We start from the raw sequence: 12,362 nt of genomic DNA on the forward strand, positions 1-12,362 counted from the left end.
AGAGTAGAATAAGAGTAGGATAGAGTAGAGTAGAATAGAACAGAAAGTGGAGTGATCTGAGCCTGAGTATAGAATATATTAGAATAGCATAAAATAGAGCAGAGTAGAATGGAATAGCAGAAAGTGTGATGAGCTCAGCATGATAGAATCGAATAGAATAGACTATGCGAAGAGTAGAGTAATCTGTAAAGTAGAATCTGTAGAGTAGAATCTGAAGAGTAGAATCTGTAGAGTAGAATGATGCACTAACCACTCACGGCGTCATATAAGTAAGCAGCGGATCCAGTCTGACTGTGGATTACCAGTAGCTTGGCTCCTGTTGGAGTCGCTCGGCGCAGTGAGAGCGCGCGTGCCCGTGAGCAGCGGCCCCGGCAGAGGGAAACATCACGTGGTGACACATCTCCTCGACTGACGTCAGCGTCCCCATCTCCAGAGCAACCCCACCATCAGCACACGCGTCACCTTGCGCCGAGCCGCGCGGTTGCCTGGCAACCCGTACCTTGCGCTCGGGCCCGGCCTTGCACCCAGCGCGGAGCTCTGACGCGGGTGTGACGTCAATAAGGTGGGTATCAATTTGTTATGGTGGCGCGGGGAGGAGGGAGGAAGGGAGGAGGAGTTCCCCTTGTCAGAGCAGAAGCCCTCAGCTCCGCATTCCGCCGGAGCGCACAGACACACGCCGGCCGCAGCGCAGTCCCGGGCCCCGCACACAACAAGTCCAACCCAGCCCGAGTGGAGACCGAGGAGGAAAAGTTGCTCCGCGGTGTCTTCGGCTGGTCCCGCGCTCTGCTGGTGCTGCTGGACACTTGTCTCTGGTGGTGGAATGGTTTCCGCTTCCTCTGAGATCCGTGTGTACTGCGAGAGAAGAAGCTTCATGTCCGCTCTTTGAGGTAAAAACTGCACTTCTCACTTTTACAGCTTTTTCAACGTTTCAGTCAACTCAACTTCTAATTTGCGGAACTTTTGGCTGAATTTTACCTGCTGCGCGTTTTTTTATCAGACAAAACTAACACATTGGGAAACTTTTAACCGTTTTTATTTATTTTTTCCCACTTCAAAACAATTCAAAAGAAATAAAAATTAAAACAAAAAGATTACGCTTAAAAAAAACCTTTTTTCACCAATACTGTTTAACTATGAAGAACCATTTAGCGCCTTATTGACTCTATGCTTCTTTTTCCCATGCACCGAACTCACCTATAATGCAAACGTGTTCTCACACTGCTGCACCACAGACCAACAAACACTGACTCTTATTTTTTTGCAAACCCTGGATAAAAGCATTCGCCCTAATATGTGTAAAACATTCGTATCTGTTAATACTCAGAATCTACCAGATATACTTAGTCTGCAACTCTGTCTCTGCAGGTTCGAGCCTTAATTCATTCCCACTGTGTAACGTCGGCCTGGCGCAGCATGGTGATCATGACGGAGAAGAGCCGGGGGACTCAGTCCAGCTCTGCCCAGGGAAGACCGCTGCAGGTCGGCTTCTACGAGATTATCCGCACATTGGGAAAAGGCAACTTTGCAGTGGTGAAACTGGCCAGACATAAAGTCACCAAAACCCAGGTCAGCGTCTCTTCTCCCTAGTGTCGGCCTGTGTGTATTTTCGATGTTAAACCTTATATATTAAATGTATCTGTGATTTCATTCATAGGTGGCCATAAAGATCATTGATAAGACCAGGCTGAATCCCTCCAACCTGGAGAAGATTTACAGAGAAGTGCAGATCATGAAGCTGCTGAACCACCCCCATATCATCAAGCTGTACCAGGTGTGTATCATGTTTCATCCTCCTGCTGTGGGTCTGGTTCTCATGCATGTGTGTGTATGTGCGCCCAATGCTGTGGGAGTGGAGCCGTGTGTTATTCTCCTGGTATCACATAAGCAGTGTCTCCAAACCCTGCAGCCTGGAAGGCTCCGCGTGCAGGGGAGTCAAGTGCAATGTGGCGGAGAGCTTCGAAAGTGGGAGACAAATGTGTTTTTCCCCCAGGAACAATGTTGTGGTGCAGAGCGTTGTGTCTCATTACTGTTGACATGTGGATGCAGCAGTGTCATTGTGTGTGGCACAAATAAGGGGCATTTGTTGTCCAGGTGGTTTGCACTGGCTTGTTTCGAGCTGCTGACTCTCAGAGCACATTGAATCATAAGGACAGCACAGGGGCATTAGTGCAATCCATTTGACCTCCCCCTGTGTGTGCTTGTGTGTGTGCGTTGGTGTGCCTGACTCTGTGTGTTTGTGTCACAGTTAGAATAACCATGGGCACCAGGGAACAATGCATTTCTCAGATGTTTTCTTTTATATAATGTCAGCGGTGACTGCAGAGACATGGGAAACATGGCGGTCAGGACAGACTGGTTAACGCTCTGACCACTGGTCTGAGCGTTAAGCCCACTTAGCATCTGTTCGAGCCAAGTGCAACGTGTCTGCTCTTCACGTGAAGTACGACTACTCACAGCGTTGCTTAACATTTAATCACAATGAGGACTTAGTGGGAAGAATCCGCTTTTTCGCCCTCAGCCGACCTTGCGAGTGCAGTGCAACACGTCTGCTGGTAAACAAAAAACAAACTGAACAAAATGAACCCACAAATCCTCTTTTTGTATTTCATTTTTTTTCTTCCTGCCCTTTGTTGAACTCTATAATTAATTAATATCTAAAGGTGAACAGTTCTCACTTATTTTTCACGCAAAAATAAGAGCTTCACAATATATAACTTTATACGCAGTATAAGCCAGGTGCAGAGAATCCATTATCAGAACAATATAGAGCAGAAACAATTAGTCATTAATGATATTTTGATAGTTGTTAGTGACTTAATATTAAATATCCCGGTGGTTTGTCTTTTTGGTCAAACCAAACAAGAATTTTAAAGACATCTTTGGGTTTAAGGAAACCCCCCAAAACGGCTTATTTATTTTGTGATATATGAAATGATAAATTGACATATCGCAATCAATATTGACGGATCAATCAATAATGAAACTGATAATTAGAATGTTAAAATGCCTCCAAAGCATCATATTATTTACAGAAATAGTGCTTTCAAGAAATATGTCATTTAACTTATGGGTCAGTGATGTGACATTTCTTTTTTGTATATGTTGTTAAGAAGTATAATAAGTTACAATATTAGATCAGTAAACCATAAAACAATTGTAGGACCAGAAAAGACATTAGTAAGATATTAAAATCTCTGTTTAATAATATATAATACAGTTCTCACATGAGGGGACAATGGGACGTTAACCAGCTGAGAGGTTTTAACTGCGTTTCCATTCAGGGCTGATATAACATATGTTGGAATTCAGAGCCAGTGATATTTAATGGCACAATGTGTGTGAAGTGTACAAAACTAATTTGTTAGAATTAAAAACCGAGTCAGAGGTCAAATGTTCTTTGTTCGAGTGAAGCCCATTTCCAAAACTACACGTTATTAATGACTTATCTCAACATGTGATCATATAAAGAGAATTTGAACCATTAGACTATATTTGTATATGTTGAATCTATAAACCAACTTGGGTGAGCTCTATCTGTCTGTCTGCGCCCTGTGTGTCCTGTATCCCTGTGAATGTCTCCATGCCCTTGGGTGAGGTAATGTTAGTCAGATGCTTGGTCCTTGGTGAGTAACAGGAACGTCTTGTGATCGGAGCATTGCTTCCTGTTTGCTGCAGTTTTTTGGGGAGCCGTCTGAGATCTCTGGCCCTGATGAATCAGCTGCTGTTTCCACTCTCCCACGTGGTCTCATGGGAACAGAATGTTTTTTTTTCCCCCTTTATTGTCACTGAAAACTCTTTCCCTCTGTCTTTGTCTCATCCTCTATTTGACCTTGCATCGACGAGCCACCGCTCTGCTCTTTATCTTCTTTAATGCCCCGCTCCCACTGGTGGGCTGGTTGGTAGACATTTTGCTGAAATGCCATGAAGCATAAATTTGTGCAAACCTATAAAAAAATACTTTTGATTTTAGTTGAGATCCCAGTAGTTTACCAATGTAAAACATCTCCTTAAAGCTACTCCATGGCAAAGAAACTGGCAAAATCTGGATGATAAGGAGTTAATCCTCGTTCTGGAGGAAGTGGGTAGGGGGTTGGGGGCTGATGGCCCTTGACGTGCCGTGCCTGTTCTTCAGAGCCATGACGTCATCCGCACCTCAAGGTGACAGCCCCAGAGAGCTGCCCTATCTCACAGATTAAGACTACTGGCCGCTCGGAGGCATCTGGGCATTGAATCATTCTCTGCTCGGCTTTCTCAGGGGCCTGGTGGCTTGAAAAGAATCACACTCCACCATTCAGTGGAATCTAGTGACATTTAATCTAGAGCTGGCTGGCAGCGTCGCCCAGACAGGGCTTTGTCATCCGCTGAAAAATTGTTTTGTTGTGGAACCTTTTTAGTGGAACTGCTTGGATCCGGAGCGCTCTCCAAGGAAATGGGAGGCTTCTATGAGCTCCTGAAAAGGATTGTTTACAGCATCTCTCCCAGGCCCACAAAGTGCATTGCGCCATCACACTGATGTTTTTTTGTGATGCCTCCGACGGGACCCGTATAAACAGCCTGTGTGCATTTATCTCTGTTTCCAAGAAAATCATATTAAAGGGGTAGCTTGAAAACCAGTGCTGAGTTTACGGGTATAAACAGGATTTTAACCAGACGTGATACAAAAAGCACACAGGAAGCTGCTGGCGGCCTGCTTGTGCAACAGGACATATCATGGAAATCCAGGGTGATTTGTGTGAGTGGAACTCGTCTATGGAGAAGTATGAGAAGGGGATTTCTCTGGGTATAAAATGTCCCATTCAAAGAAATGCCTAGAGCAGACTCAACGGAAGGTCTTGGAACAAAACAAATTCTTCGTCACACCAGCCGCCAGTGGCCCAGTTGAAATTAACTGTTTTCTTTTCATCTCCCCTCCGCTCAGGTCATGGAGACCAAAGACATGCTGTACATCGTGACGGAGTACGCAAACAACGGAGAGATGTTCGGTGAGTTCAGCTCACAAATTTGCAAATAAGAGCGTATTCTGGATTTGTGGATCCTGATACTTTGACAGATGGAGCACCCCAATATGCCCGACTCAGTTGTGGAACATTATCTTCCCTGCAGACCACCTGACCACAAATGGCCGGATGAGTGAGGTTGAGGCACGAAATAAGTTTTGGCAGATTCTCACCGCGGTGGACTACTGCCATCGACACCACATTGTCCACCGCGACCTAAAAACCGAGAACCTGTTGCTGGACGCCAACATGAATATAAAACTGGCTGGTAGGTCTTCCATACACTGTTCACCTTAACATGGTAACAAGATGCTTTATGATGGGAGTGTTGATTTTTTTTTCTCGCAACAATATTTGTATTTACATTTTTAACAACATGACATACAGCCTTTTATATGTATGTACTATATCACAGCATATACAGTTGCTACATTATCAAAAAAACAAAGATTAAAAGTATCAATCAGAAATCACCAACTCAAAACAAAGACGTTCTCCTCTGTTAGTAACTGGTAATCTATACAAAATGTAATGCAACTATATTATTTGCAGCAAATGCAGTCTGTAGAAAATATTTAGAGAGAAAAGCTCAGAAAATGCATTGTCCACAGAGACAAGTCATTCACTTGATCGTCTCGTTGATTTTTATTAGAAAACCATTCCTTAATCTGATCTCACATCTGTATTCTGTTCAGTCTTCGCCCGGAGACAGTTGGATTCCTGTGCTTTTAAACCATTGTCGTGCTGCCTTTCTGCTATTTAAGTGTGAATAATTGACTCATTTAACCAAGACTCACAGTTGAAATTACTTTGAAGCACAGACAGACTTTTGTGAGAAAGGATATGAGGATATGTTAAGAAGAGCTTGATGTGGACTAGCCTGTGAATACCTCATCATCAGGATGACAAATTACATAAAGACACCGTTATGGAAGGAATAAAACACATCTGTGTCCCAGTGCCCTAAGCAACTCACGCTGGAATGCAGAGAAAACAAACAAGTTTAAATAACACAACTGTGGTGTGTGTCCTCCTGTGTCTTCTAGACTTTGGATTCGGAAACTTCTACAACGCAGGGGAGCCTCTGTCTACATGGTGTGGCAGCCCGCCTTACGCCGCCCCTGAGGTGTTTGAAGGAAAAGAGTATGAGGGGCCTCACCTCGACATTTGGGTAAGTTTGCATTAAGAGACTATAGACGTCATGAATCAATTAAAGATAAACATCAACATTTAAAAAACGTAACGTTTTCTTTTCGCTATTTCTTAACAGAGCCTCGGTGTGGTACTTTACGTTCTCGTGTGCGGCTCTCTTCCGTTCGACGGACCCAGCCTTCCTGCGCTCAGACAGAGAGTCACAGAGGGACGATTCAGAATCCCCTTCTTCATGTCCGAAGGTAACCATCACTCTGACATCTGACGACTACTGCCTATTACCAATTCTATATAAATGCAAATTGCTCACAGCCATTTGTTTCTCCCGTCCTCCAGACTGTGAGAACCTCATCCGTAAGATGCTGGTGGTGGACCCAGCCAAGAGAATCAGCATGGCCCAGATCAAGCAGCACCGCTGGATGATGGCGGACCCAACGGCCGCCCAGAAGACCCTCAGCCACTCGCTCACCGAGTACAACTCGAACCTGGGCGACTACAGTGAACCCGTGCTGGGCATCATGAACACACTGGGCATCGACCGCCAGAGGACTATTGAGGTGACTGAATGAGAAAAGAATTAGGGTTTTATTGTGAGCATGTTGTAGTCGCATTACAAACAGAGAGTTCACAGTCTCAGGTGACTTCATGAGGTGAGGTCAGACATGTATGGCATCACATTAGGGCCCATCATATATCCCTGCATGCTTTATCAATCAGCTTTCTAGGACAGTTATCCAGAAACGACTTCTCGCTTCGTTGTCACCAAACAGATTATTTTAGTTTGTTCGTCCCAGGTTTTCACCCAAAGACGAACACAGAGGTACAGGGCAGAGGAAAGCTATTAAACAAAGTGGCCAAACCACTAATCTACTCTCTTCCATCCTTTTCCCCTCAGTCTCTGCAGAGCAGCAGCTACAATCACTTCTCGGCTATCTACTATCTGCTGCTGGAGAGAGTGAGAGAGCATCGCACCCAGCAGCTCAGCCGCCAGTGTGGAACCTGGAGCCAGAGACCCAGGAGCACCTCAGACTCCACTGGCCCAGAGGTGAGCACTCCAGCTGGGTGCACCGAGCTCAGACTAGTCCCGATCCAACCTGCAAAATGTACTCGAAGTCTGAAACGCTGTGTGCTTTCTGTTTGCCCCCAGGTCATAATGGAGTCCACTGACAGCTTTAGGACCACAGCGTTTTCAATTCCAGCCAAAAATACTCCCCCTGTGTACCCGGAGATGGAGTGTGATCAAGGGGGATTGTTCCAGGTAAACACATTCGCTCAAACTTGACAGCATTGAGCCGCTCAGACGTCCCCCTCAGTGGCTCACCGTCGTCCTGCCTCTGTTTCAGCGTGTGGTGTTTCCAGTGGAGGCCAGCTTTAACAGATTGCTCTGGAATCGCTCCATTTCACCCAACAGCCTGCTGGAGACGAGCATCAGCGAGGAGGTGCGACCCCGAGACCTGGAGGAGGAGGAGGCATCGCAAGCTCTTGGGCCCCTGCTCCCTCCCACCACCACCTACCGCCGACACACTCTGGCTGAGGTGTCGGCCCGTTTCCATCAGTGCAGCCCTCCATGTGAGCATGACCAACATATTTCAAAGGCACATTTTAATCCTCGCTCTACCTAATCTAACCACCTAATCTAACTCCTTCACTGTTCTTTTAAATGTAGGTATTGTAGTGAGTCCCTCTGATGGAGCCTCCTCTGATAGCTGTCTGAAGTCCTCATCCAGTCCCACCCGTACTTTACAGGCTGCTATGGGTGAGATGTCAGCGCATCCAGCCTCTTGGGCTGAAGGTGGAGCTCTGCTGCCAGCAGGAGCTCCTCTGAGCCTCTCCTCCCACCTCCTCCCCCCTGCCCAGGGCAGCCTGCCCTCCGCCAGCTTCCAGGAGGGTCGCCGGGCCTCCGACACCTCTCTTACACAAGGTACAGGAGCAGCAGGATCGAGACCTCAAGCATCGACTGCTTAATCAGATTCAAAATGTTCTCACATCTACTGTGTCACAGTGAAGGATCAGAGAAGTAGCATTGTGTAACCCTTTCCCATGCTGTTTCTGCAGGCCTCAAAGCTTTCCGCCAGCAGCTGAGGAAAAACACACGTACCAAAGGGCTTCTGGGATTAAATAAGATCAAGGGTCTGACGAGGCAGGTGGTTCCTCCCCTCTCCTTTAACCGCGGCAGCCGAGGTTCAATGGGTCCCGCCCTCTCTGAGCACCGCAGCATGCTGGAGGAGGTGCTGCACCAACAAAGGTGAGCGCTTAAATATTGGATCATGAAGCGCAGAATTTGTCAAAAAAGTGTAAGGACATCACCTCAGGATAAAAACCATACTTGCTTTGTATATGCCCCAAAGCGTTTTGGAAACCACAGTTTGAAACAGTCATCCCCTATAATAGGTCCGATCTTCTCTCTCTGTTTTCCAGGATGCTGCAGATCCAACATCAGCCGCAGCCTCAGGTCCAAGCACCCCAGACTGGACATACCCAGAATCCCTTGCTCTTTCTGGCGCAGCAGCAGTCGCCCTCTCCTCCGCCAACAACAGTGTTTGCTCCCTCCTCCATGTTTTACACCCCCACCACCTCCACCCTGCCTACTCAACCACCTTCAGTGGCTGCACAGCAAAGCCCCTGGCAGCAAACCCTCGAGACTTCCTCCAGCGTCTGCTCCTCATCCTCCTCGTCCTGCTACTCATCCTCGCTGTCCCCCGTGGCCTCCGCTGCTTACCTCCTCGAGGCTCGCCTGCACATCAGCCAGCAACCCAACCCCCATCCCCACTCCAGCCTCCAGCAGCAGCCCCAGTCTGCAACGCTAGGCATCTCCCCCATCCTGTCCAAGCCGGTGGTGTGGAGCCTGGGTGGGGCCTCCGGCACAGATCCCGACAAACAGGAGTTGGCACTAGCCGGGCAGCAGCAGCTCAGTAGCTGTGTGATGGTGAAGTAGAACTTCCGCCATGTTCGAGACCAACAATTGCTCTCCCTGTGGAGACAGCAAAAATGACTTGATTTTGAGCCCAGAAGAAGAAGACAAAGAAGAAGAAGAGATAAAAGAACAAGAGGAAGGAAGGAAAGGAGAAAGAACAAATGCAACCGAAAAACGTACACTTTATTTTCCATCACGGGCTACACATCCTGTACACATGTGTGTATGTTGTGTTTATGCTTTTGATATCATATAAGCTAAAGACAAGCAATAACCAAACTCTGGATGAGTTGTTCAATCTGTATCAGGCAGTCAGAGAAGCAATAATAGACTGAAAGACTCTCATCCTGCCTCCTGACGGACTCACTTGAATGAAGTGAGAGCTGACGTTAGCCGATGTGTTATGTCTCACATATGTGGATGCTGTCTAAGTCTACTTTTTCATTTTCTGAAAAAAGAAAGGCCCCATCTTCCTCATTCTTTTTTTTTGTGTTATTTCCTGTTGTCAATGTTTTTTCACTTGACTGGACAGAAGACCAAAATTCTCTCTTTCATTTTTGTTTTTCATTTCTCCCACAATGTTGGCCTTTCTAAAGACACATCCCTCTGTAGCAGTGCAATGACCATGCATGATTGTGTCCTAAGCTTACATACATTCACTTGTGGGGTCAATTTAGGTTTGTATTGAAACTGTGATTTCCTTTTTTTTTCTGTGCAGGATTATTATAGCTACGCAAATGCTGCTTTTACCTCAAGCTGCAAAAAGACTGCTGCGTCCTCATCAGCCAAAACTAAAGGAGGAGGTAGTGTAGCTGATTGAGCAAAGCACAATAGGTACATCAGTCAGCTCGATAGCACCTTATGCACAGTATGTGGATACTCTGATCCGTATTCCCCTCATTCGATAATCACTTCTTGTTAGATGCTTTTTACTACCTCCTCAGGCAAGAATTTGGAAACAGAAGAAAAACTTTAAACAACACGTCGATCCCAGAATACTAGAGGAATGACATTTTCCATGTGGACAAGGCAAAGACTGTGGGAACAGTGCAATATTTCACATTGAAATACACAGGGAAGGCAGGACCCTACATAGGATGGTCAAAATGTAAATGCCTGAGGCTTGTTTGATTCTCAACTCGTCTGTTTGACCTTGCTGTGCTTGCTCGCTGACTACAAACGGTACGAGCTACGTTACTGATTAACTTGACACTGTAGAAATGGAGAGGACGAGACTGGAAGGCATTTCAAAAGGCTGATTCTGCACGCAGCATTCTTGGGTGTGTTTTTTTTGTTTTTTTTTTAACCAAAGAGTGAACAGCACAAGAGCTGGGTGATCGCTCACAGATACACTACTGACTTTTCACTTTGAGTGCTGTCTCGAAATGTAGCACGGTGGGTCGCTCGCATTTCCACATGTTCTCCTGAGCTTTTGCTGTGAGAAAGAAACCTCCCGTCGCCACCAAACCTTAACGCTACACATGTGAATATCTCCAGCTGTTACTGTCAGGACCATGGTGGTATTTGTTTTTTTGTACTTTTCTAGATAAGCAGAGTGAAAACATAGCAATACCATGTTGTGCTGTAAGTGAAACTTTCTTCAGTTCTCCATAAGTGGCTAAAAATTGGTACAAATGATGTTTGTGTGCAGATGATGTGTTAGAAAGCTGCAGGAGACGTTTAGCAAGTTCTCTCATTTCTGTGAAACATCTTGTAGAGGAGAAGTGTTTTTCCAAACCACGCTCTTTGTTGGAAACATGCAGTATTGATATTTATACCCGACATTTTTTTTTTTATTTGATTGCACTCGTTAACAACAAACGTGCCTTTCTCTGAACAAACCCACAATCAGAGGTGTCCGTCTCTGATCACTACACTGAAGAAATTCAAATGATGCCTCCGTTATTGGCCGTTCACTCAGAAGCCCCTTTTGACAGCTTCTTCCACCTTTTGAACTCGCTGTGTAAACAGAAGCAAGAATTGCACTTTATTCATATTTCTTATTGCCGATTTGTTTTTTCTCATGATGAAGAAAACATTTAACAACTATTGAAACACTAAGACTCGATGCAAATCTTAAATTACCCTTTTGATAAACTTTGGATAATAAGAAGTATTTCATTTTTTTTTTTTTCTTTGTCATTCTTTTGTTATTTGTTACTTGACTGTGTGAGCATGTGCATGTCTGTGTGTGTGTGTGGGTGTGTGTTTGTCTGTGTGTGCATGTGTGGTTGTATGGAGGGTAGGAAGAGAAACGAAAGGACAGAGAATGCTAGTTTGAGAAAGATTGTTTATTTATGTGGCTATTTATTTAAATAAACTTCACTTCCTAAACTTGCTGTGGTTTGAATGTTCTTTATAACGTGGACATGTTTTTGGATGGTTGCTGCTCTTTTATCAACTTTTCAAACTTTTCAGATGCACTATCAATCATGTTAAAAGTTAAAGGTTATAAGAGAAGAGCTTTTTTGCTCAAATCTGACTTGTTTTCACCTGCAGGCTAATTTATTATAATATTCATATCGCACATATTCTCTGCATTTTTAAATTTATTTTTTACTTACAATCTCATGATCCATATACTAGAATATGTCAATTCACTAGTTTTAAAGGATATTTCACCCAAAAATGAAAGTACACTCATTATCTACTCACCACTATGCCGACGGAGGGGTGGATGAAGTGTTCTAGTCCAAAAATACCTTCAGGAGTCTCAGGGGTAAACAGTGTTCCAGCCAAAGACAACACAATTGACATAACCGGTGAACACTTCTTAAAACTTACAAAACAGAAAAATCATACCAAGCCCCCATACTGCTCCTGTGGTGTCATCCAAGTAATATATTTTTGTATAACTGGTAATTATGAGTGACTCATAAGGAAATAATGTTATTATTGTATAACTCATGATAATGTGAGTGTTGCTTAATTAAGTTATTTGATCCATTTTATTTGATTAATATAAAAAAACATCTTACTGTAAGTCAATAGAGGATCATAAAACACTGATCCTTAGTGACAGTATTTTACTGTAAAACAAAATTTATATTGCTTCCTCTTCTACCAGTCACTGATGATCAGGCACAGAGATGATGCACATCATCCTCTGCTATGATGCAGAGCGATGATGCATCAGACCCCGCGACCCTCCTGCTGGTCGGCTATTCATGAAACCGAGAACGCACAGGTGTCTGACGTCTGAGCAGAATTTACCGGATTGCTGGACGTGAGAAGCCGAACCATCCGAGAGTCGAGTGAACTCTGCTGCTCTCGTCTTCTCTCCCTGCTCACTCATTATC

The 12,362-nt window shown here is 44.9% G+C and overlaps 1 protein-coding gene across 1 annotated transcript; it reads left to right on the plus strand.

Annotated features, from left to right (window-relative positions):
• Nucleotides 1–611: 611 nt before the first annotated feature.
• On the plus strand, nucleotides 612–11,397 carry sik1 (salt-inducible kinase 1). The gene is made up of 14 exons (XM_062402066.1): nucleotides 612–887; nucleotides 1,366–1,566; nucleotides 1,655–1,771; nucleotides 4,919–4,982; nucleotides 5,104–5,265; nucleotides 6,044–6,168; nucleotides 6,268–6,391; nucleotides 6,486–6,706; nucleotides 7,045–7,194; nucleotides 7,297–7,407; nucleotides 7,493–7,718; nucleotides 7,816–8,070; nucleotides 8,205–8,394; nucleotides 8,568–11,397. The coding sequence occupies exons 2-14, from the start codon at nucleotides 1,414–1,416 to the stop codon at nucleotides 9,082–9,084; spliced, it is 2,415 nt and encodes an 804-aa protein (XP_062258050.1). The 5' UTR covers nucleotides 612–887; nucleotides 1,366–1,413; the 3' UTR covers nucleotides 9,085–11,397.
• Nucleotides 11,398–12,362: the final 965 nt, after the last annotated feature.

Source organism: Platichthys flesus, chromosome 13, assembly GCF_949316205.1.
Source record: "Platichthys flesus chromosome 13, fPlaFle2.1, whole genome shotgun sequence".
NCBI lineage: Eukaryota > Metazoa > Chordata > Actinopteri > Pleuronectiformes > Pleuronectidae > Platichthys > Platichthys flesus.